Source organism: Octodon degus, unplaced genomic scaffold (genome assembly GCF_000260255.1).
Source record: "Octodon degus isolate 3935 unplaced genomic scaffold, OctDeg1.0 scaffold00225, whole genome shotgun sequence".
Taxonomy (NCBI): Eukaryota; Metazoa; Chordata; class Mammalia; order Rodentia; family Octodontidae; genus Octodon; species Octodon degus.
In genome coordinates this window covers 1,082,478-1,110,126 of record NW_004524801.1, presented here as the reverse complement: position 1 = coordinate 1,110,126, position 27,649 = coordinate 1,082,478, and the positions used below count along the sequence as shown (strand labels likewise).

The 27,649-nt window shown below is 42.8% G+C and overlaps 2 protein-coding genes across 2 annotated transcripts in view; both read left to right on the top strand.

Annotated features, from left to right (window-relative positions):
• Ifnar2 (interferon alpha and beta receptor subunit 2) overlaps window positions 1–18,444 on the top strand; it is a 36,223-nt gene extending 17,779 nt beyond the window's left edge. Inside the window, exons 6-9 of the mRNA XM_023705597.1 lie at window positions 3,999–4,156; window positions 8,554–8,722; window positions 12,557–12,684; window positions 16,471–18,444. Coding sequence (XP_023561365.1) covers window positions 3,999–4,156; window positions 8,554–8,722; window positions 12,557–12,684; window positions 16,471–17,259 — 1,244 coding nt within the window. The 3' untranslated portion in view covers window positions 17,260–18,444. The remainder of the gene's footprint in view (window positions 1–3,998; window positions 4,157–8,553; window positions 8,723–12,556; window positions 12,685–16,470) is intronic.
• A 679-nt stretch (window positions 18,445–19,123) lies between these two features.
• Window positions 19,124–27,649, top strand: part of Il10rb (interleukin 10 receptor subunit beta) — a 21,485-nt gene continuing 12,959 nt past the window's right edge. Inside the window, exons 1-3 of the mRNA XM_004645356.2 lie at window positions 19,124–19,249; window positions 21,674–21,797; window positions 25,100–25,257. Of these exons, the coding sequence (XP_004645413.1) occupies window positions 19,201–19,249; window positions 21,674–21,797; window positions 25,100–25,257 (331 nt within the window). The 5' untranslated portion in view covers window positions 19,124–19,200. The remainder of the gene's footprint in view (window positions 19,250–21,673; window positions 21,798–25,099; window positions 25,258–27,649) is intronic.

Sequence of the window (27,649 nt, the reverse complement as noted above, 5' to 3'; positions counted from 1 at the left end):
AGTTAAATGGATGTAACTTGAGAGCATAATATTAAGTGAGGGCTGGGGAGATAGCTCAGCGGTCTAAGCGCCTGCCTGGGAAGCTCAAGGACCCAGGTTCAGTCCCTGCTATCACATGCCATACTGGCCCCTGCGCCTTGCAGGCTACCAAAGCCTGACATGGTGGCACTCACCTGTAATCCTGGAACTAGGGAGGCTGAGACAGGAGGATCACTGTGAGTCTGAGCCGCATAGCAAGACTCTGTACCAAAAAAATAAAGAAAAGATTAAAAAAGATAGAGGTTAAATGAAATAAGTTAGACATGCAAGCTTAAATATCACTTGTTTTCTTTTATATGATAAACTAAATAAATATATAAATATATATAAACAAGGGCTGGGGAGATGATACTTTAGTGGTTAAGGACCCGGATTCAATCCCTGATACCGGATGCTGAGCCAGCCCCATAACCCCTGGCGCACTGTGTCACCACTGAAACCAGGCATGGTGGTGCACACCTGTAATCCTAGCACTGGGAAGGCTGTGACAGGAGGATCACCACGAGTCTGAACTATGTAGCAAGACCCTGTACCAAATAAATAAATAATTTTTTAAAAAATATATATGTATAAACATATATGCATTTAAATATATATATACATATTTACAGAGAGGGAGAAAGAAAAAGAGAGAGAAGGTAAAATAAAAAATAGGTAAATAGGCAGGAAGGGGTTCTTTTCCAAATGGATGGGGGGAATAAGAGAAGGAGGGGGATAATGGGAAGGAAAAGAGACGGAAGGGAAAAATGATGAAAATAAAGTTTTTGCAATGGGAAGATCAAGAGTTGGAGCAGAAAAGGAGGAAAAGGATAGGAAATTAAAAAAAAAAAAAGAATTAGGATGTATTTTGTATATATTCCAACTCCCTAATCATTATAATAATTGTAATCATTGTGTTCAGTAATCATTGTGTATTCATAAAAATAAATAAAATATTGAGACAGATGACTAAAAACGTGTTGCATCCCACATGGCCAGCAAGGTTCTGAGAGGGGGTGATAGGAGATTAAGACAAGACACATGGTGAAAGGAGAGCTGGGGCCGGGTGGGACCTGACCTCGCTGCTGGAGAGGCAGCGACAACACAGCATGGCCTGCCTCTTTATACACAGTAGAAAGGAGAGCAAGTGCGGGACAGAGCTCCAGTATAACGCCTCAGTGTCTTGCTGAGAACATGGAAAGCGAAACCCTCTCGGAGCTCTCCGTGCTGTAGCTAACGGAGGACCCCACATCCGCGCCACCTGTGGTATGTCACTGAGCTGGGGTCAATTGTTTACACGCTCTGCCTCTGGCATTTCACGTTCTGGGGGCTGGCCTTGCTCTTACCCCAAATGTGTGGGCTGTCTCCAGATCAGCCTGTCCCCACAAAAAGAGATCATTATTTGCTCTGCCATGAATAGGAAGGTCTGCAGAGCCATTTTAGATTTAGACTTATAGGCCCACAGCTTGCCCTGCCACCTCCTAACTCTAACTGGGACTAGTTACTTTGCTGATCTAAGCCTCAGCTTTCCAATCAGAATAATGTAACCAAAATGTGTTCTTTACAGATTATTACTGCAAAGCCATGCTGGATATGGTGGCATACACCTATAATTCCAGCATGGAGAGGCTGAAGCAGGAGGACAGCTATGACTTTGGATTCAGCCTGGCTACATAGCGAGTTCAGGGCCAGGCTGGAATATGTAGCAAAACCCTGCCACGAATGTATGAATCAGTCAGTCAATTAGTCAATCAGTCAATCAGTGCAAATTGTCACTCCGTACTGCACAGAGCAGGCTTTCAGGCAATAGTACTTGCTGTTCTCATCACTATATAACTAGCAAGTGGCCTGGATCTAAGCTGTCACATCACTTGGGGCCAGTGCTTGCCATTCTTCTGTGACCCCAGCCCAGGTTCTAACCCTGTAACTTCTGCTGGTGACTTGGGAACATCTAGGTCACATACACAGAGGCACACAGTTCACAGGCCAAGGCTGTAGCCTGAGTCTCAGTCTGCTCCTTTGTTCACTTTTCCTGTGCCTGGAGCCACTCCCAGAGGCATTTGCTTTGACAGTTCCAGCTCCATTGCTTTTTCAGTTTCCATTTTATAGCCTGTTTCAAAAATAAGCAGGAGGTGGGGGGGACAGGGAGATGGCTCAGTGGAATAAGCACTTCCCTGGCAAGCACAGGGGCGTGAGTTCAATCTCTGGTTCCACAAAAAAAAAAAAAAAAAAAAAGCGGAAAACTCCAGCTCTGCTTCAGTGCACGAGTAGGTGCTTGCTACCCGTGCTTTTTCAGAGTGATGATGCTTGAATCTGCTGTGGGATAATTTAGATACCTATGAGATAGCTACAGTAGTGTATGTGTGTTTAGGATCAAGAGTCCCGTCTATGTGTTTGTACACAGATGAAAAGGAAAACAAGCTTATGGCTCATAGTCTTAGGGTGCTGAAGGATTACATGAGTTCTTTTTCATGATTCAAATGATAAACCTGAAAAATACGGACTCATGATGGGAAAGAATGTATAGTTCAGTGTAGTTCTTCTGAAAGAGTTAGTCAGTGTGTATTAAAAACCTTAACACAGGCTGACTCCAATGCAGAATATCTTTTTAGTAACTTGTCCTAAGGAATTTTTTTTTTTTTTTTTTTTTTTTAGGGAAGGATCTACAGGGTGTTCAGGGTGCCACTACTAGATCGGACTCATAGTGATCTCAGCATGCCCCAGGGGCAGAGCTGGGGCCAGCACGGCAAGCCCAGGGATCAAACCTCCAGCCCCTGTGCCTGCTTTCAGGCACTTTAATCCACTGAGCTATTTGGCAGGCCCAGGAAATTATTAAAGACAAATGCCAAGATTTAGGACCATGAATATTTGATAATACATAAATTCCATTCAGAAAAATTAAGAGACGATCAAAATGTTAAAAATAGTGAATCAGTTAAGTCATGGTTCAGCTACTTAGTAAAAATGAAGCAACCATGAAAAATTAGGGTATGAGTCAGGGATTCTAGAGTTTCTGTAAAGGGCCAGAGAAGAAATGCTCTAGACTGTGTGCGACATATGATCTCTGTCCCATAATCTTTCTGGTTCTTTGTTTGTTTGTAATCCTTTAAAAAAATAGCAAACCATTCTAAGCTTATAGACTGTACAGAAGGCCAACTCATGGCCCATACTCAGCTAGCCCTTCATATAGGTAAATATGTATTAATATGCTTGTGAAATATAGTTGAATGAAATTATATACCATTCAAAACCATGTGATCTACGATTTCATTTTAGTTTATATATATGGGTGTGTGCGTGTGTGTGTGTGTGTGTACATGGTACATGTACATGTATTTACAAATATATACCCTAATTTAGTAACTGTATAAATATTACATATTTAGGCCCATGTAGCACAGATAAAAAATGATTAATTGCAAAGACAATTGTTGTTTGTATTTTGACAATGATTTCCTGTTATTTCTCTATTATCTCATTATGAAAACAAGTAATTTTTTTTTTTTTGGCAGAGCTAGGGATGGAGCTCAGGCCCCTGCACTTGCCAGGGAAGCACTTATTCCACTGAGGCATCTCCCCAGCCCCTGGAAACAAGTAATTTCTAATTTCAAAGCCATAGACTAGAACCTGAACATTGAAAAAGTAGCTGGCTTCTGTTGCTGTAGTAACGTTAAGCAAATGATGCACTTGTTTTTTAATCTCAATTCTTCACAAATAGAATAAAAATTATAGACTATACCTGGAACATAGGCAGGACAAAAAAGAAAAGTGTTTTTCTTTAAAATAAATAAGAGCCAGGAAGATGGCTCAGTGGCATAAGCACCTGCCTGGCAGGCACAAGGTCCTGAGTTTGATCCCCAGTACAGCAAAAACAAAATAAAATAAAATAAATAAGATTGGATCCTGACAATGGGGAGCACTGTCATTCCGTAGCCACTGACGGATAATGGGGTTTGTTTCTGACTTTGTTTCCCGAACAGTGGCTCTTGAGCCCCCAGACTTTGAGATTATTGGCTTTGCAGACCACATCAACGTGACTGTGTACTTTCCATCTGTGACCCCCAAGTTCTGCGGGGAAGAACTACACGAACATGCATCACTGGTCATTGATGAACACTCGGAGAACATTGATCAGAGGGTGAGTGGTCTCTATGGCTGCAATCAGAACGTTCTGAGTTGGCCATGGATGTACTTTACTCTCTTTAAGAAAGAAAAGAGGAAACATGTGGCTGAGCAATTCACATGAAATGATCTACCAGCAGTGGTGTGACTTTAGGAATGCAGTTGCTGTGGTTCATTCTCTGCAGAAATATGTTGACTGCCCCAGCAGCTCCATCTTTAAGAGAATAAGCCACCTGCACAGCCTCACTGGGTACAGAGAAGAGAGTCGTGTGATGTAGCCAGGACAGTGATACACACAGGGCGAGCAGCCAGAGCCCAGCATACTAAGGCAAGATTTCTTCGAAAGGGTGGCTTAGCTGAGCCACACATAAAAACATGTGTTGTTTCCTCTGACACAGAAAAAAAAAAAAAAAAAAAAGCAGTGTTTTCCTGTAGCTCTGTCCTCTTCTGATTTCCTCTTTCCAATCCAGTGCCTGTAACCTCAGGGCGACCCTGGTAGCAGGCATGTGTAGGTCTTTATCGGTTTTGTCACTCAGAATGCTGGGATGTGTGAAAATTGAGCAAATGCAGACACCCGTGGGCATTGCCATAGTAGCATTTGGCTTGTCAAGGCCTTTGCCAATTGTACAGCCTGCAAGATATCAGTAAAACAAGAAAAACCAAGCAGAAATATGTAGAAGAATATATCAAGTAAAACCAGCCTGCAAGACATCAGAGCAGGGCCATTCCAGGCAGGGTTAGATAGGAGCTGGTGGGTTTGACAAACAGCAGAGAGGTCTGGAGTGGAGTGACCAAGTGGGGAGAACAGGAGGAAGAGAGATCAGAGGGGAAAGCAGCTGGAGCTTGTGAGTCTTGTAAGGTAGAAGCCACTGGGGGACCCAAGGGGCTAGCCTTAGGGGCTAGCGGTGTGGCTCAGTGGTGGAGCTCTTGCCTTGCATGCACAAGGCTCTGCGTTTGGTCCCTAGTACCACAAAAACAAACCAACAAAAAAAAATCTATATTGATGCAGATCAATATTTCAGCCTGGCTGGAGTGATAAGAGACCATAATGGGAAAAACTGGAACTCAGAATACCAGTGAAGATCCTCTTAGGATGGTGACAACTTGACAGGTTGTCACTAGGAAGAAGGAGCAAAAATAACAGGGGAGAAACAAGTTAATGGAGCCCAGGGACTGTGACAGGTGTCATTCACTATCATATTTCAACTATGTCTCTTATTCAAAGCATTAGCTACAGTGTTTTAGATTATTATTTCAAAAATATGACATGATTATTAGCATATTAATAACTGTTAAAGAAAAACTACAGTTAATAGACATCTTTAGGTTTAAATTGTCCTCTTCTGATTTCCTCTCTCCATGGTAGTTTTTCTATTAAATCAAGAAACTACAACAAGCTATTGGTATATTCCAGCCAACAGATGGTGGTAGCTTGGACCCTTTGCTGGTGGTAGGGTAATGAAAAGCAACTAAATTCTGCACTTATCGTGCAAAAATAATAGGTGGAAACAATATCTTCAGGTAAATTGGATGCAAAGTGTGATAGAGAAAGAACTTCAATACTTCAGAGTTTCCATTAATTAAAATGGAGAAGAGTATGACTGCCTGGGGGTTGGACAGCAAATCATGTTAAATCTGAAGTGCCTGTAGGGTATCTAGGAGGAGAGTGTAGATAGACGTTGCTACAGCAAGTCTTGAATGAAGGGAGATCTCCTAGCAAAGAGATGTGCTGCGGACAAGGCCATTGGCTTCATGTGTGTGTTGAATGCCCTGAGACCAGGCCCCTGAGACAAGTTGCTCTGGTGAGTCATGTGCCAAAGGTCTTGCTGGAGTAGATTCAAGAGAGGAAGAGAACAATTAGAACACTTAGCTTTTCTAAGAAACTTCAGTTAAGCGAAGAAGGAATGTACAGTGGTAGCTGGAGGGGAAGATGGGACCACAGAGGGACTTTTTAATGGGAGAAATTACAGCATATTTCCTGCAGAGGGAATGTTCCAGGGAGGATTCCTGAAGCTGTGTCCTAGAGTGGCTGAAAGTGGATGGGATCGTGAGAGTGCAACTTAGTGACTTTATGAGACCTTGTCTCAAAAAGTAGAGGGCAAGGAATATAGCTCAGTGCAAAGGCCCTGGTCTCAATCCTGGTGGGTTGTGGGGAAAGCATGTTTTAGTCTATTTCCTGTTGCTATAACAAAGTACTGGAGACTGTGTACTTCCTAAAGAAGAGTTTTAATTTGGTTCATGATTCTGTAGGTCCAACATCCAATGCTTGTATCTGACCATAGCCTCCTTGCTGTCTCAATGTAACACAGAGTAGCACATTCTGTTCTCTTTCAACCTGTTCTTCTAAAGACACCAGGGTTCAATCAGGGGGCTTTACCCTGACAACTTCATCTAACCCTAATCACTGCTCAGGACCCTACCTCTGAAGTCCACAGTCAATCAAGTCTCACCCCCTTATATCTCGCACGACTGATTAAGCTTCAGCAAGTTAACTCTAATGAGGGAACTGCGGGGTGGGAGCTTCCTTCCGCCTGCCCTGTAAAACAGGAAGTCAGTTTTATAGACTCACTAAACATCCTGTAGAGTCCATCTGTTCCACCCACAGCCACACTGTTCTTCTTACCAAAGTGAGAGCCTTCCCACCACTCAGGGTCCCATCCTGTCCCCTTGTCCTTTCATTGTTCATTTCCATGCATGACCTTTTCATTTGTTGGCTTGTGGGTCTGTTTAATAACTTGCCCTGCTTCCAGACAGAAACTTGTAGAAATACAGGATTACCAAAGGCCATATTTGAACTGCTAGAAATCTTAATCTATAAAATTGCTAGTAAAATATGTTTTGGAAACCATAAAACAAGTTTTTTTAAGTTGCTATTCATCAAACTTTGTTTTAATACTGGGGATTTAATGAAGTGGTATTCTACCACTGAGCTACATCCCCAGCCTTTTTATTTTTTAATCTGAGACAAAGTCTTACTAAGTTGCCCAGATAGAACCTGATTTTGCAGTCTCGTACTCAGCACCCTAAGTGTTGAAGCTGTAGGCCTCTGCCCCTGCACCTAGGTTTATCTTTGTGTTTCCTGAAATGTAACAGAATTACAGAGCAAGCGGGAGACAATATGTCTTAGACATCAGGCTCTGCCTACTGCCTACAAGCTCTGTGATCTTGGACAAGTTCTTTGGCCACTTAGACCTACAGTTTCTTCATCTGTAGAATGGAGATAATGCCTAGAGGGTTGTGTTCATGAGCTTTGTTTTGCTGTGACAGAATACCTGAGCAAACACCTTAAAGGAGGAGAGGCTGATTTGGACTGATGGTGTCAGTTCATCGTAAACTGGCTCCACTGCTTTAGGTCTGTGGTGAGGCAGGAATACCATGGCAGAAGGACATAAGCAAGGAAAGATATCCACCTCATGGTAGCCAGGAAGCAGAGTGAGAAAGAATCCAAGGGAAAGGTTCTAGAGACAAAATAGGCCCTTCAACCTGCTCCATTCCATTAGATACTACCTCCTAATAAACCCATTCAGCTAGCAAACTCATCTGTAGGCTAATCTAGTTAATGAAGTTAGAGCCAGCATAACTCACTCCCTTCCCAAGCGCCCATCAACCTAGAACATATAAGACTTTTGGAGACATTATAGATCTAAACTGAAACAATAGTTTTGAAAGTTAAAGGAGTCAGTATGCAAGAAAGCCCTTTCCAAGGTGTAAACTAGATCCATGTTGTCATGAGTTAAGATGATTTTGTAAAAATGATATCATAGGGGCCGGGGAGATGGCTCAGTGGAATAAGCACTTCCCTGGCAAGTACAAGGGCCTGAGTTCAATCCCCAGTTCCGCAAAAAAAAAAAAGATAGCATAGGCAGCATTGTTTCTCTTGGGGCTTTTCTTCTTCATATATAAAATGAATTTGCTAAACTACATTTCATGGTTCTAAGATAAGTATATGGCCACAGAGATAGCTCAGTGGCCTAAGCGCCTGCATAGGGAAGCGCAAGGTCCCGGGTTTGATCCCCTGATCCTGATTCCCAACACCACATGCCATGCCAAGCTGGCCCAGCCCCTGGGCACGTTGAACCCACCACCTAGACCAGGCATGGTAGCGCACGCCTGTGATCCCAGCACAGGGGAGGCTGAAACAGGAAGATCACTGCAAGTCCGAGCTGCATAGTGAGACCCTGTACCAAATACATAAAATTTTATAAAAGTATATATATATATGTGTGTATAAATACATGTAGTTTTGTGATCAACTGGCTGCCCCAAGCAATTTATAAACCCCTTTTCTTGTCATGCCCATGCCATTTTTAACCTTGTTTAGGATTTGAAGACAGAGTCCCAGAGAGTTTCTTATGGCCTGCTTCTAAATGAAATTCTTACTATAGTCTTACTTTTTTTTTTTTCTTTTTTCAGCATGAACCCAAAATAAATGGAAACTTCAGTGGAAATTTCAGTTATGTCCTTAATGATTTAATGCCAAACACAAACTACTGTGTATCTGCTTATTTTGAGTCAAGAAGTTCAACCACAGTAATAAAACCTCCTTTAAAATGTATCCTCCTTTATCCTGGCCAAGAATCAGGTAAGTTAATTTTTTTTAAAGTTCACCTGTTGGGGCCCAGGGAGATAGCTCAGTAGAATAAGAGCTTGCCTGGCAAGCACAGGGTCCTGAGTTCAGTCCCCGGTACTGAAAAAAAAAAAAAAAATTTCACCTGTTGAAAAAAGGATAATTTTACTATTAGAAAAAAAAAAACTGTTGAAAGAAAATAGTGGGAGTTCCTGGTACCTAAAGGTGTGTCTTCTCATCAAGACACACCCCAGAGGTGTGTTCCATTGGTCATCAGTTGGTGCCCACAGCTATGGTGCACTCCCGTAAGGATGATCCGATTGCCTACCTTTATAAGACCAAGATGCCTTTTTTGTTTTTTGAGTTTTTTATTAGAATATTTGAAATTTATTAATTACAAATTATAAAACTTTTAGCATGCAATCTTAAATATATTTGAAGAATATTTAGATGCCTTTTTGAAATGGAGACTTTTAAGGAATCAGGATTAAGCGCAGAGGCCTGTGCCTTTAGGTCGGCCATGCTTCAAGCCAGTCATCGCTGGAAGATGCACACTTGTTAGATGCAGCTGCATGCAGGGGTGATGAAGGCGAAGGATTTTGCATCTGAGGCTGGGTGTCGCTCTTAGATCCAGCCTGGCTGGCAGGCATGGGGCGGGGCCGTGGCTTGGAGAAGAAAGGGAACTTCAGCAGTGTAGATGAGACAGTCATTGAGATGAGATGGATCTCTCGCTGCCTCCTTACCTCCTAAATTACTCCTAAGGAGTCCAACTCAAGATCCAGACTGTAACACCAAGTGAACATCAGGGCCACCAGCAGAAGCCACCATTAACTTAGACTCAGCAGTGAACACTGCAAACTTAGGGCAAACTGATAAGAGGTGGAGCAACTGTACAGATCTGGCAAAATGCCTTCATCCTGAAGCCCTAAAACCAATTGGTGGTCTCTTTAGAAAGGCCCCAGGGAAAAGGTCTATTCATTCATCTGACAAAGTTGTTCTGCAAGCCAGAATCCTCTCTGGATACTGAGAAGATAGCAGTGAAGAAAATAGATTAAAAATCCCTGATTTTCAGGAATACATTGCAGTTGGAGCTAAAATAATAAGATTTCAAAATTATAATATATAATATATGAAGGGACCATAAACACTAAGGAGAAAAATTAAGCAGGAAGAGAAGTGAAGGACAGTTATCTAGTGGGGATGGGTTCCCTGATTTAAATAGGGCCCTATCTTTGTTCACATTCCATGAAAGCATAGCCTAGGATGGGAATTTTTGTTCTTTGTGGTGGGATATATCAAATTGAATGGAGAATAAAGGAACAAGAGGGGCAGGAAGAGAGAGATGACGCTCACTGGTCTCAGCAGAGCCTGAGCCCTACAGATTCTCTGGAGCATGAATCATATCCTCAGTCAGTCAGTCCATTTGCAGTACTTTTTAGGCATAGCCCCTCTCTGGCCAAGGCCAGTACCTTGGAGAAAGAGCAGCTCAGATGTACACAGTAGCATGGGAGTCACTCACTGGCTGGTCAAGGGGACATGGGCAAGGTCCCTGATGGCCACAGAATGGTTTCCAGAGAGGTGGCATTCAAATGAAGACCCAGGGATGGTGTGGTAGGTAGAGTAATGGTCACCCATCTTGCACATGTGAATATGGCTAAGGGACTTGGTGGTTGGATTCAAATAAAGATCTTGAAATGGGGAAAATGATCCTGAGTCACCCAGGAGGACCCCAGGTAAACTTGTGGTTCTTAAAAAGGAGAGAGGAAGACCGAGGACTCAAGGGTCAGAGAAAGAACAGTGACAGCAGAAGCAGAGAACAGGGACCAGGAGAGGCTATAAAGCTGGGTTTGAGGATGAAAGAAAAACCATGAACCCAGGAATGAAAGATGCCTCTAAAGGCAGGAAAGGTGAGGAAGTGAATGTTCCCCTGCAGCTTCCAGAAGGAATGCAACTTGCCAACACCTTGATTTTTGTCTTACAGAAAACCATTTTGGGTTTCTGACCTGCAGAATTCAAAAAGACTAGATTTGTGTCATTTTGTACCACTGAATACCAAGGCAGTGGAAAGGGAATACAGAAGGGACAGACTGAGTCTTGCTAACATATCAGGGGAGAGCTTTAGAGGTACGATCCAGCGAGTGCAGGAGTGGGCCTGAACGCTAAGGTAGCTGTGAACTGAGCCAAAGAAGAGTGACATTGTAGGCCAGGGAGAGATGGAGGACCCTAGAGTTGCAGGACGTAAAAAGATGAGCCCAGACTTTGGCTCCTGGTGTAGATAAGGCCAATCTTTGAATGTTTTTGGCTTTTCAGGAAGGCTCTTTTCTCCACCCTTCCTTCCTGCAGCACATACTAATGTGAGCCTCACCTACACGTTTGAGATATGGCTACTGGGATGGAGAAACTAACTTCTAATTGTTTCACTTTGATCATTTAAATTTAAACAACCATAGCTAGTGATTACTGTATTGTATCACGTAGTATAAACTGAAAACTTTTACTTTGCAAAGCTATATATACGGGGATACTTCCGTTCATGGACTTCATTCTATTATGTTTGGTTGCAAACCAAATTGGACGAGAATGAAATAAAATTTCCCCACAAGGTCAACACTGAACCTAATTAGGCTCTCATCCAATTCGGTTTGCGACCAGATCTGTGGAAAGCCTTACGTTCATGAATGCAAGTACCACTGTATTTTTCTGTTTAGTCTTTAGTAATGTAAAACTGTATTTGGTTTGGTTTGGTTTAGTTATTTTTTTATTATTATTATTATTTTAGTGGAGGTACCTCCTGTCCAAAAATGGCAACTTCCTGTGCTATAGGACAGGACTTGTGTGGTGGTTTCCAAGACTTCTGACTGCAGTGCCAGATCCCTCACCATCCCAGCCATGCTGCACATTTGTAGAATATACCTGAGAAGTTCAGGACCCTTAGTAATGGCTCCTTATGTGTGTCTTCCCAGATGAGACAATAAAGGTCTTTCTGGCCCAGGAGTGAGGAAGTGTATTACTTGGGCACTTCCATGACACATCCCAGAGAGTTCTGCCCGACCCCATGACTCTGTTGGGTACAGGAGAAGAGTACCTCTTAACTTTGGGGTCTTTTGAGTAGGTGCTCACAGAGCTTCTATATTAAAAGGGAAATACTAAAAGAAGAAAAGGAAGGAAGGAAAAGGAAGGAAGGAAGGAAAAGAAAGAAAGAGAGAGAGAGAGAGAGAAAGGAAGGAAGGAAGGAAGGAAGGAAGGAAGAAAGAAAGAAAGAAAGAAAGAAAGAAAGAAAGAAAGAAAGAAAGAAAGAAAGAAAGAAAGAAAGAAAGAAATCACAATGAACAAGAGAAAGAAACAAAGAGGAAAATTTAGATCATGGAGGAAGAAGGAAAGACTAAATGTCAGGACACAAATGTTCTGACAAAGGCTGTGCAACAACAGAGGCTGTCCAAATCAACTAGGTCAAAATAAGCCAATTGCACAGAGGCTCTGGGCCCAGGAAGGGCTCCCCAGTGTCCAGAGGAGGTAATCTGGTCAGTGGATACTCAGGGCAGGTGCTGGTACCTGATGCCTATTGGGGCGACTCCCCCTGTGACAGTGGTGCAACTTTGGGGCCCCATGTTGAGCACCACAGTCACTGACATAATAACTCTGCTCTAAAGAAATAAGAAAACCACTTACTCTGAGCCAAATGTGAGTGACCATGGCCTCAGGAACACATGAATGTCTAAAACCTTTCTTCTCCCCATACTTTTTTTCTAAATATCACCTTGTAACACCAGAGCAGTGTGCATTTATTCCTACGTGTGGTCCCTTATTGGATTCCTTTTGAAATAAATTTATTTATTTTCTCATCAACAGGGACATCAGAATCTGTAAAAATAGCAGTACTTACTATTTTTTTTATATCAGTGACCATAATAAGCGTCATCTTAACACTGAGACAGATTGGATGTGTGTGTTTACGCACTAATTTTCCCAAAGTCTTGGTATGTAGTCTTTTAAAACTTTCTCTATTTTTTTTTAAGTTTAAAATTTTTATTATATATTTAAATGTTTTTGCAGAAGAAAATTTGATGTTCTGAAAGCACTAGAGTTTTTTCAGGCTGGCTTCCTTCCCATTCCTGAAAACATATATTCAGTTATAAATATATCTGTGTGTTTTATGTTTGCTCTTTATTCTTTGTTCAGACATTATTCCTAATGGCTCTATAGAATTTCATTGTTATTAATGTATGATCTAACTATTCTCCAGCTATGTTTGGATTAATTTCTTTTTCATCTCCTTCCTTTTTTTCTTTCTTTCTTTCCTTTGCCATGATGAGTAGTACAGTGGAATTGTTTACATACATTTTCTTTTTATTTTGGATGACATCACTGTAACATACATGTAACATGACTTACCTTACCAAAGACCTTTATAAGTGATGTGTAATGCCAGCGGTGATCTCATAACTCTCCAAGGCCTCACTCACAATGGTGAATCCTTCTTACTCCTTTTGTTCTGTGCCACATGTGTAACGGTTCTCCGCAGCTGCTCTCATTGGTGTTATTTTCATTATTAACAATAACAGTCATTTTCTTGTTTTCCTTTTTTCTAAGTGTTGCTGGCTCGAGCCTTTATAAGAGTTGACATAGTGGTCTTGCATCTTTCTAAAACTCTTGTCTTCTGACTCAACTGCTTTTGCCATCAATTATCATTTTCCCTACCCCACTGTGTTTCTCTTGCATTACTTTAATAGTTTATTTAGAAATATTTTTATTGTTATTTTCCAACAACCCTATATTTAAATATCCCTTCACAGATGTGCTTATCATACCACATTGTGATTTTGTGGGTTTTTTTTAGTATTTCTCCATTAAAAACTGTTTCCCTGCAGTTCAAAACTCTAGGAAGAGGAAAATAGGACAATCTAGGCCTAGTGTGTGTTTGTGTATGTGTTTCTAGTCAAGAATAGGTGTTAAAAATTTTTAATGCTGTATTTTCTGTTTTTAATTTAACAGATAGTCATTGAGTACTTAGTATGTGTCAACATGATCTAGGTGTTAGAAATATAGAAGTAAATAAAACAAACAACAACAAAAAACAAACAAACAAACAAAAAAAACTCCTGCCCTCATGAAGCCTAAAGTTTGAGAGGAGGCAAAGACAGTGATTTTTTTAGTGATAACAGAGTTGTTTAAATAAAGAACTGACATGACTCTAGAGATAAATTATTGGGATTAATAGATTAACAGGGTCATGCCATAAAGGATCAGCAGCATTCAATTAGAAAGTGAACAAGAAACTGCTTTTCAACTTCCCAGAATAAAGCATGCAAACACCAGGTGGAAAGCTCAGCCTCCATAACCTTGTCCTGGAGAGCAGAGCATGTCTAATGAATAGAGCATTGTTTTGATAAATAGAGCATGGCTAGCTCCTCCAAAATTGTCTTCTGCCACCTTTCAAGTATGAATGGTCTCCAAGGGTAACCACTGTCCTGATTATTAACAGCGGAGATTAGTTTCGCCTGCTTTTGAATCTTATGTAAACTGAATACTATTTACAATAGTATTTTTAAAAAGACAATTATAGTAACACAAATATTTTAAAGCATATTAAAAATGCTAGCAATTTTTGTACAAGCTCAGTGTGAGGAAAATTATCAAATCTTTTTGAAAAGCATTAACAAAAACCTAGATACAGAACCACATGTATGAAAACATGGTTTATGTCAGAGCAGGAGTGTCCAAGGAACACTGCCATTTGTGAAGAGCATTGTGATGGGAGAGTAGGGCTTTGCAGTGGAAACAAGGGTGCCATTGCAAACTAGGGATATAGTTTTTGTAAAAAGTGGAGGTAAGCAGAAGTTCCTAAAGATCAAAATGAGGAGGAATGCAGTAGTAGTTTGCAAAAGTGATTCTTGGCCCTAGAGATTTAATAACAAGAGTCGTGTCAGTCCAGGGTTGAAGAGCTAGGCATGTGGGCGGCAGAAACACTGAGAGCGGCGGAGTCTTCTGTGATCATAACAGTCGGATAACCATGCATGAGGACCTTTCTTCAGATCCTCCTGGCTTTTTTCAATCAGTGGCCCCATTTTCATGATGACAACATTCATATTTCTTTCAGGCTCAATTAAATCATAAAACCAAAAGAAAACAAAAAGCTTTCAAATAGTGAGAAGGAAATCCCAATAGATTTGAAATTCAGTTCTTTAGCGCTACCATGTAATGTCCCTCATTCAAAAGTAAATAATGTGGAAACTAGACAAGATTTCATGTATGCATCTTATACTATGAATAACTACTATGAAGACAACAATATGCAATGTATTATTGTAACTATCCTACTAATCTGTTTTGAAACTGTCTCATTGCTACTTTTTTCTCAATAAAATTAATATGTAACATATTAATTATTGTAACTATCCTACTAACCTGTTTTGAAACTATCTCATTGCTACTTTTTTCTCAATAAAATTAATATAAAAAATAAAAATAAAAAAAAAGAAAACATGGTTTATGACAGTGAGTCTTACAAATTGGTGGGGAAAAGATGAGCTAGTAGTAAATGACGTATACACCAGGGGAAGTGGCATTGGATCCCTACCTCAAACCATGCGTGAAAGCCAGTTTCAGGTAAATTAAAGATTATAATGTGAAAGACAGAACTTTAAAATTTTAGAAGGCAATACAGATAGTCCTCAACAATGGTCTCACTTAGAACTTTTGTTTAACTCTACAGTGGTGTGAAAACATCATGCATTTAATGGAAATCACACTTTAAATTTTGAATTATGTGAGATATTCAGTGCATTATTAGCCTGGTACAGTGGCACATACCAGTAATTCCAGTACTCGGGAGACTGAGGCACAAGGATTTTTGCAAATCTAAGACCAGCTTACACTACAAAGTGAGCTCAAGGCCAGCCTGAACTGTATTGCAAGACCTAGTATTAAAAAAAAAAAAAATCAATGCATTATTATAACATGGACCGTGTGTTAAATGACTTTGCCCAAATATAGGATGATGTAAGTGTCCTGAGCATATTTAAGGTAGTTAAGCTTGAGCTATAATGTACTAAGATACTCAGTGACATTTTCATATGCAGTATTTTCAATTTGCTATATATTTATTGGGACATAGTTCCACCATAAGTTAAGGAGCATCTGTATAACTTATTTGGTATGGCTTGTGAGAAAGGAAAGCTCTCTCAGACACAAAAGCCGTCAAGGTATTGGCAACTCCTCTAACATTAAAAATCTGGAATTTCTTTCCATCAAATGTCATCATAGAGAATAACGTGAGAAACCACAGACTGGGAGAAATGTGTGTGTGTGTGTGTGTGTGTGTGTGTAAATATATTTCACAAATAATTAGTGAATAAGTTATAGAGTTACATAAAGAACTTCTGTGACTTAGTAAGAAAATGAATAACTCAGTGGAAAAAGTGACCCCAGGACTAGGTTTTGCTGGAGTAAGGAGAGAGAAGTTGTCACATACATTAGACAGCGTGGATTATACAGGGGAGAATGTGTGTAGATGCTCTGCCAGTCTTGTTGTGTTATCTATAAAGGACTCCAGCATCTGGGGACTCGGAGGCCAGCTGTCCAGGTGAGGGGCTAAGAGCAATGCCTGGCAGCTAATCAGCACTATATCACTTCCAGCTTTTGTATAACTGTGTGTGCTATTATAATAGCCATGCACATCATTGTACAATAAATACTAAGTTTTATTTTGTAAAAAATAAAGAACAAACAAAAATGAGACAATGTCTTTCTTCTCCCACTCTCAGATTTTTCAAAACTTTATAACCCAGAGATTTCCCGAAATACCACTGTTGGAAGAAGTGAATATAGTGGAGGTCATTTCCATCAACAGAAAGAAGAAAGTGTGGAATTATAATTATGCTGAAAGTGACGACGAGGAAAATGAAAATGAGGCGCCCCTCAAAGCAAGTGCGGGGGGTTACACTACGCATGGCCTGACTGCCCGGCTTCTCAGACAGATCCCCACCTCTTCAGCCACTTCCCAGGCCTCCCATCTGGAAGACCCAGCAGATGAGCTGTCTGAGGACCCTGAAGAGGAGACACAGCCCCAACCCCAGCTTCAGCCCCAGCCCCAGCCCCAGCCCCAGCCCCAGCCCCAGCCCCAGCCTCCTGCAGCACTACAGCCCAGCCCAGGGCAGAAGGAATTTATAAGTGAGCCCCGCAAGAGGACCACAGGTCCACTCCAAGACCCCCATCCCAGGGACAACAATAGCAACTTTACTGGGGGCTCTGGGGACAAAATTACCTTCAATGTGAATTTAAATTCTGTATTTTTGAGAGTTCTCCATGATGACCCGCAAGACTCTGAAGAAGCCACGCTGGTATTACCTCCTCCCAGAGAGACTGCCAACCTAGAACATGGTCCCCAAGAGACAGAGTCAAGCCTTCTGGTGGCCGGTGGGGAAAAGCTCCAAGTGCTCTTCCCTAGCCTCCCTCCTGAGTGCCTGTGGACAGGAGATGAACTCTCTGATAAAAGTGACACCAATAGTTCTGATGTGGACGATGATATCAGGGATGGTTATATCATGAGATGACTCCAAATTACTTCGTTAACCTTACCTGAGAGATACCTACAGGATTCTTACCTTGAGCCCTAATCTGCAGGCTTGTGGTCAGAAACTATATAGAATCCCTAGTTCTTCAGGTGACTCCATCTATGCAAATGCCCTCTGTGGGGAACATAGCATTGCTCCACTGTCTGCAAGTTCAGAGTGACACACTTTGAAGGAGCCTGTCCCTTCCACTCCCTTAATGCTAATACATGTCTGATGTTTGTACATTTGGTTTCCCAGGGTAAAGGCCTTGCTGGGCTTGCAAAGGTGCTTTAAGAAATAATTACATTGAGCCAGAAAGGAAGGAGGGAAAGAGGAAAGCACTCAGGAGCTTCCAGCAGTGTCCAGCAGATGAATGCCCATTGCCCAGGAGGCTGCAGAATGTGCCATGAAGTAGGCTAGGGAGAAGGCAGACACATAAAAAACAAGGGCAGCACAGCAAAGTACCCCTCTCAGATGTTATATTGACTCCTCCCCTCAGTACTTCATACACAGCCAGGTATCCAGCCATCCCCAGTTTAAGAAAAACACATACATTAATTCCCTGAGTCAAGCGATAGGGATAAAAATCTCAGGGCCATGTAAGTCTTAAAAGATCCTACTTGCCAATTTTAAAAGTGTTACATGTGTTGGTTCCACATGCCCTATATGGAAATATAGTTGCAGTGAGTCGAGGAAGAAGCAAGAAGCAAGGCTGTAGGGTCGTGTACCAGTCTGTGGACTACTAACATTTTACTGTGTGAAGCTGGGTGTCTTCTGAGCCTCTCTGAGACTCGTCTTCTTCATTACATAAGAGGAGTGCGCCAGGCAATTAGCAAGATTTTATGAGTCTTGGAAAAGTAGGAGAAAAAAATACAGGAATACTTAGAAGTGTTGCCACGCAACTAGGCTGGCAGTGAATGAAAGGTGTAGGAGCCTACTCTCTGTCACCGGAGGAGCTGATTTCTCAGAGCCCCTTCCCTCTCTCCTCCCACAGCACACACACAGTAAGGGACTAGGAGAGGAAATTCAGAAAGGGAGAAACAACGCTTATACCAGCCTCACTGTAAGGACCTTGAATAGGTGACTGGTGTAATTCCTCTGCATCTGTCGTGTTCTGAAAATCTCCAGAATAATCTTTTGAGATAAATTCTCTGTGGCTGTGTGTGCATGTGTACGCTTGTTTTTTTTAAAAAAATATTTTTTTTGTACAATGGCTGGCGTTTGTATATTGGTAATACAGCAAAACTTTTTCATACAAACTTGGTGTGGTCTTCCGATTCTTTTTACATTACATGTATATGTGTGACGTCTGTGGCTCTGCTGGCACCTCAGGATTGCACCTGCTCCCCCTAACTGTCCAGTGGGCTGCAGGCACGGCTCCCTTTCGGGCCAGTTCCAGCATGAACGTGAGGAGGGGCATACACACACACACACGTAGAATTTCCAACCTTGTCGTTGTGCCAGTATAGAGAGAGGAGATTAAATCTTTTTTTTTCTCAGAAAGAAACAAGCAGTGAGTTGGTTTTGTGTTGTTTTACTGGGGGAAAGCTAAAGAGCCCCTCCAACTAAGCGTGCAGCTCAGTGCTGCAACTTACCTCCTAGAGGAGAGAGGACAGCAGAGAGGATCCGACCCTTCCATGGAGAAAACACTGAACACAGAAAGAGGAATAACCGCCGCCCGTAATCCCCTCACCTCGACTGACCCCTAAGCTGGAGTCTTCATGCATTTACTTAGCGGGAGGCCGCCTTCCTCACCTGATCACTCCCGGCCAAGCTCGGGACGAGCGCCTCTTGCGCGGGGCGTGGGTCCTCCGCCGGCTGCGGGGAGGAGCCCTGCGCTCGCCCCGCCCGCCCCGCTCGTTCCCGGAAGCGGGCGCAGCTGGGCGCTGGAGCCCGCGGTCGGGGCGTGTTTGCCGCGGCGCCCCCGGCGCCCTCTGGGCCATGGCGCGGAACCTCGCGAGCTGGCTGGGCGGATGCCTGCTGGCGTCAGGTGAGCGGACCCCGGGAGGGCTGGTGTGCGCGCCGCACGTCCCCGAGGGGGATCCCCCGGCGCTGTAGGGAACTGGGCGGCGCAGCTAGCTGCCTTCTGCCGCTGGCGCTGAGCGCTGATCTCCGGGAAGGGGGCGCCGATTGCACCCCCAAAGTGATGGTGTGCCCTGTCGGGCCACGGAGCAAGAGATTTCGCACTGCCTGACCCCGCCGGGAGCAGAAGCCACACCCGGACACTCTAGCCGGCAAACTCAAGGGGTGGGGGGATTCCCGGCGGGTCCTAACGAAAGTTGTTTTCCGCGCCCTGCACTACCGCCTTAGACCCCCGACAGCCGGGTGGATGGGAGAAGGCCTCATCACACACACACATTAGATCCTCCACACGGACCGCCCCTTCTTGTGCCCCCTCCCTGCCACTCCCTCCTCTCCGTTGTTGTCTCCCACTTCCCCACACCATCTTCTTCAGTCTCCTGTGCCCTGAAATCTAAATTCGGCCTCTCGATTTTTTAAAGAGAATAAAAAAAAAAATTAGAAACTATGGATTGTAAAGTTCGAGATCCAATAAAACATTTTGTGTGCACTCCTAAGGTGCCTGGTGCTGCCCAGATTCAGAGGGCGCAGTGGCCCCTTCTTCCCGTAGCATGAAGGATGCTCTGAGAAGGCGCTCAGGTCCCCCCCTCCCTCCTCCTGGGCTCTTTGGATTGGCGATTCCCCCTGCCAGATCTGGCTGTGGCTACCTTCATGACCACACCTTCTTTCTCTTTCCTCTGCACCATCCTTTCCGGGGTGGGAGAAGCCGGGCATTAAATAGGCCTGTAACTTTTTCTCCTACGGGTCTTGGTACCAGTTGAGTGACAGGTGGTGGTTATGAGATGACGTTTTTATGTTTTTGTTTATAATTTTCTTTTTTTTAATTTTTAAAAGAGAATTTAAAAAATAAAAATGATTCAGTTTTTTTTTTTTTTTTGGAAAGGGTCTACAGGGTGTTCAGGGTCTCATTACTAGATCGGACTCGCAGTAATCCTCCTGTTTACTGCTTCCCAAGACCTGCGATTAGCATGCCCGGGAAGCTGGTCGGCAGGACAGGCGGGGAGATTAAACCCCTGGATCCTGTGCCTGCTTGCAGGTGGTTTAATCTGCTGAGCTATTTGGCTGGCCCTCATGATTCAGAAGTTTAAAACAAGATGATAGGGAATTAATAATAATGGTTATTATATTGCATATTGTTATCTTCAAAGTAGATGCTCAGATGGCCAGATATAGGCGTTAAAATTGATCAAACAACATAAGTGCTAGCTATTCCTTTCAAAAAATTAATAGAAATTAGTAGTGCAATTATCTTAGCCAGCGTGTGTGTGTGTGTGTGTGTGTGTGTGTGTGTGTGTGCATGCATGTATTTCCCTTCCTTTTTTTCTTTCCCCCATTCCTGTTATTCTTTCCTTTTGAGCAGTTTCTTTTTCACACTATGTATTATACCTTTTAGACCTTATTTATTCTTTCACTTTCTTAGCCAAGGGAAACAATATGATGTTTACACATGTCAGTCTGCTTTATTTCATTTATGAGTATGGTCTCTGGTTGCATCCATTTGCCTATAAAAGCCTCGAATTTGTCTTCCTTTATAGCTGAATAATATTCCATTGTATAAAAATACTACATCTTTTTTATCCATTCCTCAGTTGATGGGTATTTGGGTTATTTTCAAGACTTAGCTATGACAAATTGTGCTGCTGTAAACATGGATGCACATGTATCACTGTGGTATAATATTTTCATTCTTCTGGAAAAATACCCAGAAGGGGAATAGCTGGGTCAAATGGGACCTCTATTCCTAGTCTTGTGAGAACTGTCCCCACTAATTTCCACCAGTCTGCACTCCTGTTTAAAAGCTTAAAAATAATTTCTGTTGCTAGCTCAACTCTGCCCTCTGTGTGACCTCTGGGCTCATTCATCCATGTATGTTCCTAGCGTTCCTACTGAGACATTTCTCCAGCATCTCCAATCTAAAATAGCTAAAATGGGCCTGGGGTTTCCTGCCCAGCTCTAAGCAGAGTACCAGGTGCCTAAGCCAGAAATGCACAGTTAACCTCAAACCCCCACATCAAAACTGTCACTAAATCAAGAGTTTAAATCTCTGGAAATGTATCGGAGTTCCACTATCTCTATTGCACTTTCTACTAACAGCCACATCCTGATCAGCGGCACTCACCCCACTTTACTCTTGCTTTCACATCTGTCCCTTACCCTGCAATTTCTTTTCATAGCTCTTCAAATAAAATTCAGCATGGTCAGTTCATGTGCTCCCTGCCCACCCATGTGGGTGATGCAGAGCTATGAGGGAAACCCAGGTAGTGGATGTGGTCACTTTCTTGGGAAACCTTTTAGAGGAAAAGCAGTTGCAAATGTTTCCCTTTATTTTTTACAGCACTGGGGGTAGTGCCACCTCCTGAAAACATCAGAATGAATTCAGTTAATTTCAAGAACATTCTACAGTGGGACTCGCCTGCTTTTCCCAAAGGGAACCTGACCTTTACAGCTCAGTACCATAGGTGAGTCTTTGAGGCTCTTGGCAGGAAGCTGCGAAAGGATGGTGTTCTGGGCTCGTCACCATGCTGGGCCACAGGAGGGAAGGAATCTGTCTAGGGTCACCTCTGTGACTGTGACAGCCAAGGGGAGCCTCATTGCTGGCCTTTTTCTCTCTATCCAGGATGTTTTTGTGGTTAGCTTTTCTTTATTGTATTCCTTTGTGATTTGTTTATTATAGGGCTATGGGTAGGTACAGATATTTTATCATGTGTGCAGATGGAATTAGCCAGAGCAGTAACCTGGCGCTATGTGGAACCTAGCTCATCTATCACAGTTGTTGTTTAAGAACAAAATGTTGCTGCTGTCGTTTGCAGTTACTGGACTTAACACTGCTAAAAGCCCGCAGAGTATGATGTACAGTGGAAGCTGTCCATTAAAGCAAGGGCCGCAAAGCAGTCGGGAAGACCCTGGCTACCACACCACCTGCCCCTTCCAGTGGCACAGATGAACTGAACTGCATAGGGGCATGCAGTGTCCCTGCAGCTGCCCCCTGGAACTGGAAGGCAGACAGCTGTTGGCTAGCAAAAGCTCTGTTGTTTGACAGCAGCAGGGGCTAGAAAGGAAGGGTGACTGTTAGCCTGGACAATTATCTCAGCAGGACTGTCCTGCCTGTCCATACTTCCTTGCTGAAGAAAGTCCACACCTGCCCTCTCTTGGTAGCCTGTCACCATTTGTCAAGGTGGACACACCTTCACACCTGCACATGGCAGCAGGCGTCCCAAGGCTGATGAGCTTGTGTACTTGCACCCCAAGTGATTCAAACACAGGAAATAGGAAAGCTCTTTGGTGAAGAAGGAGGAAATTCCCTTCCAGATTTTCTTAATCTGTCCACTGTCCATCCAGCTCCTTTTCTGGGAACACACCCAAGGCCTTCAAAGCCAATGACTTAGAAAAGAGAAAAAGCTAATCCTTGTCTATATACTGGGTTTTAAAATTTTTGTTTGGGGATTAAAATAATTTCATAGTAACAGAACCATATTAGACAGCATTCTTGTGGCTGTAAGACCTAATACTACAAATAAAAGAGGTGAGGGTTAGGTTGCTCATGATCTCAGTCCACGGTATAGGCTAGCTTCAAGGAAGAAGTATAATGGCAGAAGCGCCAGGTGGAGGAAGGCTACTTAATTCATGGTGACCAGGAAGCAAAGCAGAGGAACAGTGCCACAGCAGAGGGGTGAAAGCCAGACGTAGCCCCTCAGGCCACCCCCAGCAACCCACCACCCAGGCACACCTCCGAGAGTCCCCAGGGCAGATCCCAGAGCCAGTCAGAGTGAAACTTCACCATGATTCCCACAGAAACATCTCCAAATTTTGAGTATTTACTAAAATTTTACAGATATCCTATACCTGGATTCACTAGTTGTTACTGTTTGCTACATTTTCCTTTTCCCCTCCTTTCTTATATATCATATCCTTTGCCCCTTAATATTTCAATTTTATATATTTTGTGAGAACAGATCATCCTTCGCATCATACCGTGCAATTCAAAACCTTTAACACTGATGCAGTATTTTCAGCCACTCAGTGGTCCAGAGTATAACAATTGAAGTTCAACAACTTATTTTTTTTCTGATGATATGGTTCTATTATTTCATCTCTGTTTTCTCTACCCCATACACTAGAGATTTCACTATGGAAAATTAACTTTTTTCTTGTATCAATCAGTTTTTCATTACTATAACAAAATACCTGAAGGTGGGTACTCTAAAGGGAAGGGATTTATTTTTGCCTCACTGCTGTGGAGATCCAAGGCCCAGAATCTGCGTCTGCTGATAGCCTTCTGGGTGGGTGAGTCCCAAAGCAGTGAAGGACATCCCATGGTGAGAGACAAGGAACACAAGTGTGCACACCCATGTCTCTGTCTTCTCATAAAGCCACCAGGATTCAATGGGGCTCCACCCAGATGGCTTCATCTAAGCCTGTCCCCTCCAGAAGACATCGAGGCTAAGTTTCCACCCTCTTTGTACCCCACAGTGGAGACTAGAGTCCCACAAGAGTTTCAGAGGGGAACAAACTGAGACCTACCATACACCGCTCTCTGTCTCTCTTCCCTGTGATTGATCTCCATGCCTCCATGCCTTATCTACCATTGTAACAGTGGTGCATGGTTTAGGGTGTCATCTTTTACAGGAAGGATCCCTGTGACTTGGTGTGGGGGCAGCAGGAGATATTAACCTAGAGTCTGTGCTTGGGCCCCTCGGTTTCCTCCTCAGGAACTACAGGTAGAACACAGCGTGTGCTGGGCATCGCCTTGGGGAAGAAATCAATCTTGAACTGAAAACCCTGATTGCACTTCTGTGGCTTGGTAAAATTTTGCTTAGGATTTAGCCTGAGCAGTTGTACAACATGAGCTCGCTGTAACGTGTGTGCTTTGGGGTTGGCGTAGCCCGATGGGGCACTTTAGACGACGTGCTGGTGCTTTCACTATGGAAATAACCAATAATGTGATGTAAATATAAGGAGTGAGTCATGTTACCTATTTAATTGTGGAGGAAAATATTTATAAATTCAATAAAATAACCATGAAAAAGAAGTTATTATAAATTGGCTTTTGAAATGCTGTGCGTGTCAGGCAAGAACTGAGGAATTGGCCTAAACAAAGAATGACCACGTGTGAGGAAACCCCCTAACGAAATGACCGCTGGAGTTTCCAGATGATGGGGTGTTAGGCAGCCATGAAGAGCTGATAGATTTGTAACAAAAGGTTTGTGGTACATTAAATGGAAAAGGCAGATTGTAAAATAACAAGACCTCAATTGTCCCTACTGACTTTTTACAGTAGATGGGTATCACTATGTCAGAAATTGTGGCCCACTGCTTTCAGAAATACACAGTCAAGGGAGAAAGCTTCCTTTGTCCAGTGTGTTAAAAAGTCAACTCTTCTTCAGAGGTGCTTATTAGGATAGTAAAGTCCCTTGGCAGTTCTCTTTGGTACATGTAATTATTGCGTGTACTACAAACCTATACTAATAAAAATTTTCGAAGATACCTATTTTTATACTCAGTTACGCCCAAAATTACTTGACCATGTGATATATTATTTTTATATGGCTTAGGATATCCAAGGATCATTAATGGCATACTGCTTGGGAAATACGAATATGAATTATACATTCTGTTGATCAAGGCAGATTATTAAGAACTATTTTACATTTCTCTCCTCATTAACCTCCATTAGTCTTTGGTAGCAGAAGGTATAGAACACCAGTCAGCCTCAGGAGAGTAAAGTTAGAGCTCTTGTGATTTTGTCTTTCTGGTTGTATAGTTATAAGAAATTCCAAGAAGTGTGCAGGAGCACAACCTCCACGGAATGTGATTTCTCAAGTCTTTCCAAGTATGGTGACCACACCTTGCGAGTCAGAGCAGAGTTCACAGATGAGCATTCGGACTGGGTAAACATCACTTTCTGCCCCGTGGAGGACAGTAAGCTATTTTGATTTTCATTATGTTGTATGTCATCATCTTGTCTTTTCCTCACAATGATTGGTCCATCCACAAGAATTCTTTGAGTGCTTGTGAAATGAGTGGCCTTGCACAAGGGTCTGCAGGAATATAGCAGGGAGAGATGTGGCCTTAAAGAAGTTTACAGGCAGTCAGGCTGAGTGACACACACTTGTTGTCCTAGCTACTCAGGAGGCTGAGGCAGAAGGATTGCAAACTTGAGGTTAGCCCGGGAAACTTTGAACTTGTCTGAAATCTTTAAAGAGTGTGACTGTAGCTAAATGGTAGAGCACTTGCCAAGTATGCATGGAGGTTCATCAATAAGATAATCAATTATAAAGTTGATAACTTCAGGGACATCCAAATAGCTCAGCAAATTAAAGCACCTGCTTAGGCAGATGCAGCAGCCAAGGTTCGATCCCCGGCATGCTGTGCCGCCTCCCTCCCTCCCCCCCACCCTCTGGCACAAGGAAAGGGTGACTGAGCCTGGGTGTGGCAGCACACACCTGTAATCCCAGCTCTTGGGAGGCTGAACACAGGCAGATCATTACAAGTCTGACCTACATAGTGAGACCCTGTAGGCCCTTACTAAAATTAAAAAAAAAAAAAAAAAAAGCAGGAAGCTTGGGTAAAAAGAAAAAAGTTGGTAACTTCATAGCCTTGAAGGTGTGAATGAGCACTGTTACCGAGAAGAACGAGAAAGATTCAGGTGATAATTTTGGGGGAGGAAGTCATTTTGGAATTGTGACTTCACCAAAGAAGTATGACATGAGAAAGGAAAAAGAATAAAGGCAGGCACAGAGGCAAGAAAGCCTGGATGCAAACAGCAACCCTGCCCAGGACTAGGACAGGAGGGAGGGACACTGCTCAGAACAGACGGGTTGGGTTAGGCTGGATGAGAAACTTCACAATCTCCCAGGATGGATCAGAAGGCAAACAGCACTGCTAGAAGCTCTAAAATGAACACATTTGGGGCATCGAGAATTAAAAGTGAATTAAACCAACATGTGAGTAAAAAGGATTTAGAAATGACAAGAACCTCTGCAACAAACCTCAGGTGCAGCCCTTCAAAGAGCAGTGGGGGAAGCACTGAAAGAATTTTCTCTGCGGAGAGATCTTTCTGTCAGTCTCCTGCTCCAGTCCCTTGTGGCTCTCAGTTTCATCTTGCTGGTGGAGAATGAAGCCTTACAGCAAACAAACACAACAACAAATGCTTATTTCTGGAGTCAGAAATCATCAAAGTTGCACAACCTTTTCTAGAGGTTTCTTTGTGAAAACAACAAAAAATACAGACTCATAATAGTCAAGTCTTCAGAACATAGTGAAGATGCTCCTTGACGTATTGTGGGATTGCATTCACTTAACATTATCATATGTTGAAAATGTCTTAAGGTAAAAGTGCAGGGCCAGAGAGATAACTCAGTAGAATAAGTGCTTGCCAGGCAAACACAGGGTCCTGAGTTCAATCCCTGGTACCACAAAAAAAAAAAAAAAAAAGTGCGTTGAAGCTGAGAATGGTTGGCACAAACCTATAATCCCAGCACTTGGGAGGCTGAGGCAGGAGGAGCACCCTGTGAATTCAAGCCCAACCTGGGCTACATAGGGAGTTCAAGACCAGCCTAAACCATAAAGCAAAACCCTGTGTTAAAAAACAACAAACCATACCTTTAGCCCCATTTGAGAAAGTTTCTATTCGAAACTAAGGTTAAGTAGCTTGTTGAAAGTTCACACAGGTAGCAAGTGGTAGAACAAAGGTTCAGGCTCCGGTTTCTGTGTCCAGGCTGTTGGCAACACCTGCCCTATGTTAGATAGTTACCTCTGGAAGTTTACATATTTTAGCCATTTGGTGTCATGCAAAACCCAGATTTGCTTTGAAAATATATCTAGCAAGTTGTTTTGTTCAGTTTTTAGACCAGATTAGAATGGTGGGAAAGGGCTCATTGGAAGTCCCCCCCAAAAAAAAAGAAAAATCAGGGCCACAGGAAAGTACAGGACATAACTCAAACAGCACAGTTTTCCAGAGCCATTTATCATTCCATCTGTGATATGATTGACCACCTCCTATGTGCCAGGCACCTTGTTAGTGTTGAAACCATAACAGCAAAGAAGTCTAAAATGCCTATTCTCATCAGAAAAGCAATAATAAATGGATGCATGTTTTATGACAGGTTGTGATTGTGGCTCTTAAGAAAACCAAAGCAAGCTAACAGGACAGCAAGAGATGAGAGCCACTCTTTACATTGGTGATAGGTCTCTGAGGACAGTCTGTGACATCCAACCAGGGATCCAAAGGAAGTGAAGGGGCAGCCACATGAGCATGTGGTGAAAGAGGAGTTAGAGGAATTACATATGTTGACCATGTAAAGGTAATCAG